General features: G+C 56.9%; 1 protein-coding gene across 1 annotated transcript; it reads left to right on the top strand.

The window, feature by feature from the left end:
- The first annotated feature begins 1,895 nt into the window (after nt 1–1,895).
- UBL4B (ubiquitin like 4B) lies at nt 1,896–2,411 on the top strand. The gene has a single exon (XM_061186207.1). The coding sequence runs from the start codon at nt 1,896–1,898 to the stop codon at nt 2,409–2,411; it is 516 nt and encodes a 171-aa protein (XP_061042190.1).
- The last annotated feature ends 6,365 nt before the right edge of the window (nt 2,412–8,776 follow it).

Here is an 8,776-nt window from a genome sequence, read left to right as displayed (position 1 = left end):
ACCAGGGCAGGGAATCGGCCCAGGGCAAAGTCTGGAAAGTCCAGGGACATTGGCAACAGTGTCAATCAAGTGTAGCCCAGGCTGGAGCAAAAGGAAGGAAAGGAGGAGGGAGAGAGGAGGCGAGGAAAGAAGTAGGTGCTTGCCGAGCGCAGCCCTGGAGCATGGAGGGCAGGGGAGAGGTGAAGGCGTCCCTGACAGTATCCCCCCACCAGCTGTGGACATCAGCCAGGCCTTCACGCTCACTCATTTCCAAAATGAGATGATCACCTTCCTCACGGGCTGAAATGTGCCAGCAGTTACAAAGGGCTTGGCCCAGGAGAGCTAAAAGTTGAACTGAAAACTCCCAAGGCAGCAGCAGTGGCTGACACTGCGGAGGCCCCGTCATGCCCCTTCCTTACTGGTCTTGGAGCCCTGGGCGCCTGTGCCGTGCCTGGCACACAGAGGGCACTGAGCAGGCCCTGAGGGAGGCAGGACTCGGTAGTGGCAAAGACGTGAGCTCTGCTGCCTGCTGGCCGTGTGAGCCCAGCCCCATTGTCTCCTCTGGCAGGTGGAGGAAAGGACAGTACCCGCCCCGGAGGTTGGGAGGTGTGGCTAAGGCCATGCCTGTGCTGTGGACCCTGCTGGTGGCCCAGCCTGAGCCCCTCAGTGCTCCCGTTCCTTAAGATGGGCTCTGGTGGATTCATTTCAGCAAAAGGGGCTGGGCTGGGGTGGGGTTAGTTGGCTTTGGAATTCAAAGGTCATGAGGGATTTTTTAAGTGCTAGGGTTTTGTCTTGTTTCAAGAGTGGGATCCAACCCATGAGAGGACAGGGTGTCATCCCTGGCAACCCTCAGGGGGGTAGTCTGTCACTGGGATGGGAGTGGCCAGCTGCCATCGCCATGCTTCATAGCTACTTATTTGTCCTGGCATCTCCCTCGGGTTGTCCCATTCTTTTGGATGAGTAGGTTTTAACTGGGACAAGAGAGAATTATTTTTGAGTGGGGGATTGGGGGGGGAATGGGGAGAGCTGAAGTTGCTGCCAGCACCTGCAAGTCTCTGCCCAAGGGTCTTCTCTGGTCATGGGAGCATGCTCTGCACGCATTCAGACCACAAGTGCCAAGGAGTTAGTACCCCACTGACCAAAGGCAGGACCGAGAACACATGGATCCAGCCTCTTTGCTTCCCCGGCAGCATGGCAGGTGTATTCCACGAGGCCTCCCAGAGCGCCTGGAGGGACTGAGGGCTCCCAGTTGACTGCAAAGGCAATCTGCTCACTGATGCAATGGGGGCTGCCCCACCCCCCATCGTCTTGCTTTCTCCCCCACCTACTGGTGCATCCTGGGGTCACCTCCCAACTGCACGGGAATCCCTGTCTTTGTGTCTGGGAAACCCAATCCAAGAGAGCATGTCAAGTGCGTGATAGAAAGAAGACACTTGATAAATTAGGGCAGAAAGTATCTATTGTGATACGATCTCTCTATCCCCAGGGACGGGTCCAGCAGAGAGGGCACCCAATATGAAGTGCTGAATGAGTCAATATGGACATGTTTCCTTCTGCCACCCTGTCCTTTGGGTCCTCCCATTCCCCCTCCTGCTCTCCTTTCTCCTAGCCCTATGTTTTCTTTCCTGACCCCCCTTTTCTCCTCTTCTCTCCTCCTTTCTCCTCTCATGGAGGGAGGATGTTCTGTGTCCCAAATGCCCCTCTCACTTCCCTGACATCCCGCTCTGGAAATGAGCCTTCTGGCAGGCAGCACTGTGACATCACCGTGCATTGGCCAATGGCTGTCTTCGTGGGCCGGGCCCTCCTGGGACCACCACCCTCCATTGATAAGGAGAAGCCACCTTCTCCTGCAGAGCCCCTTAACCCTCAGGGCAGCCACTGGAGCATGAATCCCTCCTGATTCCGCCGTCGGCCCGATGTTCCTCACAGTCAAGCTGCTCCTGGGCCGGAGATGTAGCCTGAAGGTGTCGGGGCGAGAGAGCGTGGCCATGCTGAAGAAGCTGGTGTCCGAGCGGCTGCGGGTGCCCGAGGAGCAGCAGCACCTGCTCTTCCGCGGCCAGCTTCTGGCGGATGACAAGCATCTCTCCGACTATTGCATTGGGCCCAATGCCTCCATCAATGTCATTATGCGGCCCCTGGAGAAGACGGTGCCCGAGGAGGCCCACCAGCCCCAGCCCCTGTGGCACCATCTGGGCCAGGTCCTAGCCAAACACTTTGGGCCCCAGGACACCGAGGCAGTGCTGCAGCTGCTGAGGCAGGAGCACGAGGAGCGCCTGCAGAGGATAAGCCTGGGGGAGCTGGAGCAGCTGGCGCACTACCTCCTGAGCAAGGAGCCGTTCGCGGAGCCCGCGGGGGAGAGGGGGCCTGAGGCTCAGAGACCCGGAGACGAGGAGGAGGAGGAGGAGGAGGAGGAGGAGGAGGCCGATCAGTAAACCGGCCATCCTACTCATTTGCGCACTCAAATGCGCCCAGCCTCATCCTTAAGTGTTCCCTGGTGACTCCCCACTCGTTCCTGCGGATGTAGATGCATCTTCACCCCTTTTTGAAATTTCAAAGTAACTGGAGGGATTTTGGACCCCTCTCTCCTCTCTTGGGCCTGTGGTTTCCCCTCTGAAACACAGAATGATCCCCTCCCCATCACCATCCCCTAGAAGGGGCTCTGATCGCTCCATGGGCAGCCTGAAAGGGGGCGGTCAAAGGCTGCTTCCCCGTTATAGGCTGGGCACTGCCTCCTGGGCAGCTGTATGCCCAGCAGCAAGCCAGGCTGTCAGCACACCTCCATGGCTCTAAACAGACCCTCTTTCTCCTTGGGGACAGAAAGACAGATAATGTGAGTTCATTTCTTCCATCCCCAGGCCATGGCGCCCACCCCCCAGGCCTCCTGACAGCCAAGGGTAGAGAAGTGCCAGGTAGCTGTCTCTTGCTCTTTGGGTGAGGCTCTCCCTGCTGTCTGCCTGCTTGTGCTTCCACAGTTTAAGGTGCAGGGGCAGGGGCAGCAGAGGTAGGAGTGGGGGGAGAACACCTACTGTGTGCCAGGCCTGGAGCTCTCAGGGAGACACACACAGACCAGGAAAAGCAGGAAGCTTAGGCAGAAAAGGCGGTTGCATCGTCGCACATTCACCGTGGCCAGTGTGAACGGAGCCGTGCCCCAACCTCTCCCTGCCCCAAGTCTCATCAATCACCAGGTCTCACTGAGCACCTGCATTTCCCACCCACCACTGCCCAGGCTTCCCAGGAGCAAAACTGGTACCAGCTGGGATCCTTGCCCTCACAGAGTGTGCAGCCTAGATGGAGAGAGAGGTCATAAATGTGACAAGTAAAGCAGCAGCATAAAACCAGAGTACAGCCTGCGTGACTAAATGCCCAGGCGCCAGCTGCAGCCTTGCAGGGCCCTGGGCTCAACGTGGAGGGGCCAGTGCCCATAGACTACAGGAAAGCCAAGCCCCCTTCTCTGTTCTCGGTGTGAGAGAATGGCCCTTGCCAAGGGCTGAGGAGCCCCTACACCCCGGTGTGTGAGGGGGCAGGGAACTCACTGAGAGCCTGGTCCCCCGAAGTCTCAGAAGTGCTGTTACCGCAGTCAGTCCATCCTGGGGGATGGAGATAGAAGGAAGGGGATGAAGGCACAGTCTAGAAAGGAACAAGCAGGGCCCGGGTCCCTGGGAGGCATCCTGTCCTTGGCCTACGGGGCCCCGCATCCTATTAACTGGGGCGCGTTATAATAGTATTTACTTCCCCCCCAGGTGTTTGTGAGGGTAAGGCGTGAAGACTCTACAGTGAAGAGTGGGGTGGGGCAGTGGCAGTGGCGGGGAGAGACTCCTGAAACCGTGTGTCTGCCTCCATGGGGGCTGCCGGAGCCCCTGCCCCTGGTTCCTGTCTCTGCAGGTCCTGGTCCTGCTCTCAGGTCCCCCGGCCTCCACTGGAGTGACCTCCTGACGGGTCTTCGAGTGTGTTCGTGCTGGGGCTGTGCCATCTACCAAGGGGGACGAGCCTATTATTTTTACATTAGGGGAACTAATAGCCCATTTCCCGGGAAATCTGTGAGTGATAAAAATAAGTGGGCCGTTTTATTCCTTTTGCTGAGAGAGAAGCTGGCACGAGGGACGGGGAAGCCTTTGTTGTCTCTGGTTAGCGGGAGTGTCAGGGCTGGCTGGGAGCAGCCACCTCCACTGCTTGTCCCCGAGGTTGCAGGGGAGGGTGACTCCAGGCCCAAAATAGGGGGAAGGAGAGTTGTTCTGCCCTTCTGTGCCCGTGATTGCCTCCCACTACTGACTCCACCCTTCCCAGGGGGGCCCTGCGCCTGACCCTCCCCACAAAAGCTGAGCCTGGGAGAGGATGCGCCACCACATGGAACTGAGCAAGAACTTGCCCCTGTCTCTTCCCCCTCACAGGGATATTTTACTCAATGCTGCGTTTCTCACTGCGGGGTGACAGGCTTTGGCCCCTAATGGATGAACTTACAGGTATTACGGAATATTGGGAGGCTGGGGGCAGAGTGGCCCCTCATACTCCAACGATGGATTAGAATCCTACTCTGTGTGGAGAGCCCTAGCTCCTGGACTGCCTGCCCTGGAGATCCTTCCCTGTCCCTGTTTCACCTTATTTCAAAGGCGAATTGAAACCTGTGCCAGCAAACCCGCTGAAACCTGTGCCAGCAAACCCCCTGTCCCCTCCTCTGCCCTACCACTTGAAGGATGGTGGGAATGGGGGGGGGGCACTCTTTTTAAACTGCAGCCTTGGGCATGTAGCTCTGCCACTTAGTTCACCACAACACCTCTCTCCTGCCATGAAAGGACACAAGGTCCCTAAAGGTAACAACCTTGCTCGAGTAGGAGGAATCTTAGGATGGCTACCACATCCAGGTTTCCAGTTTTGTGTTCTTATCCACAGAGAAGTCTGGCTTCTCCTCCTAGCTCCTTCCTGCATCACTGCAGGCCAGCATCCTTGGTCCCCTGGTCCCTGGCAAAATCGTCTTTCTAAGAGAAACAGACACAGCACTCTAGTTTGTGTGCTATTTCATAAGTCCTTTATTCTTTGATGAATAAAGATTGATGGTGATCCTACTTTGTGCCAGGCTTTGTGGTAGGGACTTAGGTTGGTGGACAAGGAGCCCTATCTCCCTGAGAAGGCCGTGTAGAGAGAAGCGCACCCCCTGCTGTCCCTTGCTCCATAGTACAGCAGAGGGGCCTTGGGAAGCCCAGCCACAGCCCAGGCTAGAGATCTGGGGATGTGTGGAGAGCTCACTGCATGGTATTTACCCATAGCCCTGAATTATGGGGCAGGGAATGGTCTGTCAGGATGAAAATTCTGGTAGATGTTGGAGAAGGAGAGAGCTTACAATGTCCAGGGGTTCCAGAGACTCTGGATGCCTGATGCTGCAGTTAGAAGCAAATCACAGGTCCTGCCCAAGTGCAGAGGGAGGGGATGTCACGAAGGGCCAGACACCAGTGAAGGTTAGGAATGGGGGGCAGTTAAAGGGCCCCTGAGGGACTTTTCCTGACACCCAGGGGTCCACACGTCACACTTGGAGCACTGTCGCTTGGCTCAGCACACCCAGCATCCGACCTGGCTGGGCGCCCCATGACACCCCGAGTCACATGATGCACCAAAGGTGCACACCCACAAACACAGACACCCAACACCTCACACCCATGGGGTGGGGTCTATAGTGGCAGAGCCAGGTTTGCAGAAATGAGCTCTAGGTTCTGTGCCACTTGCAGTGTCTGGGTCCACACCCCGCCTTTTGGGGTTCAGGCTGCTGGAGCCCAGGCAGTCCAGCCAGAAGATCCCTCACAGTAAATGTAAGGACAGAAAGGGGAGACTTTGCGGAGCCAAGCCTAGGAATAGTTGGGGCTGCAGGAAGAGGTGGCCTGGACCAACTTTGCTCTGTTCAAGTGATACATCGTAGTCAGGACCCAAGCGCTCATGGGACACGTGGGAACATGGAGATGGACATGTGGGTTAACACGCTTGTGTGTTGGGTGGCGGTTGGGCCTTGCCAGGGTGCCGCACATGCACGTCGGCATCAGCCCACGTATGTCCAAGGGCAGAGACTCCCTTCTCTGTGTGAACTCTCCAAGGTGGCGAGCTTGCTTCCCATCGTGGCCCCAGCCTGGATCACTCTCTTTGTGCTCTGAGCTGGGCCTGGGTGGCTGCCAGCCTGTGGCAGGGGACTGGCCGGAGGGCAGGCTGCCCTGTGTTCAGACCCAGCTGCAGAGCCAGCTGTTGCTGGTGGAGACGGCTGAGGCGAGCAAGCCGCAAAGCCGGGTCCCGGGCCCCCGGAGCAGATGACGCTCCCGCTGGCTGCCTCGCCCCACTCCTGCCTCTTGGGTCACCTTCCTCCTCTCCCTGTCCTTTCTGCTTTCCTTCCTGTACTTCTTCTCCACCCTTTCCCTCCTGTTCTCTCTGACCATGTTTGGGGCCGAGTTGGCTGCATTGTGTGGACATCTGGGCACTTCCTTTGAGCTCTTTCTCTAATCCTTCTGTCTCTTTCCACCCACCCCTGCCCACCTTCTCTTTCCTCCCATTCCTTGCATCTGTAGTTGCCCTTCTATTAAACCCCACCAGCTCTTCTCCCTGTCCTCCTAGTGTCCTCTCTCTTGTATTCTTGTATTTGCAGACTCACCCAGTAGGCGGGCGTGGACAAGGACCCAGAACCCACTGCCTTTGATGATGTCCCATCCTCCACCCCACCCGCACACACGTGCAATACTAATTCATAGGCACAGCTACCCAGCCCGGTGCTCGAGAATGATAGGAAATGGCCTCATTGTACTCATGCACCTTTTTTGGCTGATATAAACCCCGACCCAGACACACACCCAGAGAAAGGGCAGAGGTATCTGCACACAGAGGGTTGCTGCGAACAGCCTTGCTCACAGATGGACGTGCCGCCGGGAGGGTGGCGCCGCCCAGGCAGTGCTGGCCAAGGTGGCAGGCTGCCCTCTCGCAGGCACTGCAGCCAGCAGGTTGGGTGCTGGGTGCCTGTGCTCCCTCTCATGACTCTGCCCGGGCCAATCCAGCTGCACTGGCACCCTCATTCTCGTTCAGCTCCTGTGGTCCCTATTGTCTCCCACTGGGGGGCTTCTTGGCTCCTCTGGGCTCCAGGGCTATAAATCCCCCTCTGGAAAGGACTGCAACCCAAGGAGCCAGCAGGAAGCCCAAGCCCCCAGGATGGCTCCTACCTGCCTGCCCGCCGCTGCCTCTGACAGTGTTTCCCATCACAGTGATTTAAGGGCTCCCTGGCAGCCTTTAGCGGCTCCCCCTGCCCTCGTAGAAGGGTGATAAATCTGAGGTAACTACTGTTGGTTGCTGGCCATAAACCCGTCACGGCCCACTGCAGTGGGGCTAGGCCTGCCCGCGAGGCCTGCCCAAGTTGGCCTTGTCAGCCAGCCGCCCTTGGAGAAGTCCCAGGGCACCCATGCCTGGGATGTTATTTATGAGCCTCAGACCCCAGGATCAAAGCTGCTGTCCATCAGAAAGGGCCGGGGGGAGGCCCTTGGCGCCCCTCCCCCGGCCCCTCCTCTCATCCACACAACCTCAGGCCACTGCCGCTACTTAAACTTGAATGAGCACATGTTGGAGAAAGCCTCAGTCCTCTCAGTCCTCCCCTGAGCCCCCTTCCACTTTATGTCCCTGACCAACTCCAAGTGCACCCCCCTTACACACGCACACACACACACGCACACACACACACACACAGGAACAGGGACCCTGAAGAGGCTTTGGTGACAGAGTTGGGGAGACAGAGTGAGCTTTAGCCTGAATGGCCATCTTTCCTGACCACTGCTGCCCCTCCCTCCAGCGCAGCCCGGCTGAAAGGAGAAAAGTGTCGGGGTGCTCAGACCCCAGGACTTTGCCCAAGCGGCCCTGTCGCTGACATCACTAGGCAGAGAGGTTTGAGGAGGATGCATGTTCCTCTTACGCAAAGTGAGACATCTTTCTATAGCCTCTACCATCTCTCTGTGCTGCCTTATTTCCCGGGGCCATCTTAGCCCCAGACACCCCTCATCTGTGCTGTGAATCTGGCAGCCCATGAGGAGAGGGAGGCGGCTGGTGAGAGAGAACAGTGTGAAACCTGGAATCTGAAGATTTGGGATTGAGTCTTGAGATACTGCTTAACTGGGAGATTTGGTTGCCTGGTCTGACTCATCTGTTCAGTGCCCTCCTCGTGGGGTAGTTAAGAGCACCCAATGTATGTGAAAGTGTTTTATAAACCCTAAAGTGCTGTGCAGCATTAAGGCTTATTCTACTCCCCCCACCCCACATTGATTTCTACTGCAGTCAGCAGAATGCACTCTGACCAGTTCACACCTAAAGGGATTTATTGCATGGAGAGGGGTGGCTTACAGGATCCCTGGGAGGGCCAAGGGACCAGGCCTGGACACTTAGCCAGGAGCACTGCAGCCAAGAGGGACACCCAGACTGCCACCCCACCTGCCGCTTGGCTCCTCGGGTTCCAGGGAGGAGAACCCAGAGTCCCCACCACGGGTGCCCCCAGGGACTCTGCTGCCTCCAGCCCCACCCTGAAGAGCTGCCTCTTCTTACCTGGCTCACTTCCATGTGGGTGGTCTGCCTGGGAGAAGCCAGGTTGTGATGAAACCTTAGGTGAAAGAGAGTCTTGGAAATGTAGTTTTTAACTTTCCAACAAGCTAGATGGGAGGGGTTGGTCTGTGGGAAATTTTATGGAACAAATGACCCAATTTTTTCAACAGGAAGAAAAAAATAAAAAGAGAGAAAGAGGGAGGGAAATGTATAGTTTAAAAGAAACTTAGATATATCAACTAATTGCAGTGTATAG

The sequence above is a fragment of the Eubalaena glacialis genome, chromosome 3 (genome assembly GCF_028564815.1).
Source record: "Eubalaena glacialis isolate mEubGla1 chromosome 3, mEubGla1.1.hap2.+ XY, whole genome shotgun sequence".
NCBI classification, from domain to species: Eukaryota; Metazoa; Chordata; class Mammalia; order Artiodactyla; family Balaenidae; genus Eubalaena; species Eubalaena glacialis.
Note: the sequence above shows the minus strand (reverse complement) of the source record. Positions and strands in the feature narration are given on the sequence as shown.

What these genes read in the sequence shown, in the direction of transcription:
- UBL4B (XM_061186207.1), top strand. Translation starts at nt 1,896, where the DNA reads ATGTTCCTCACAGTCAAGCTGCTCCTGGGCCGGAGATGTAGCCTGAAG.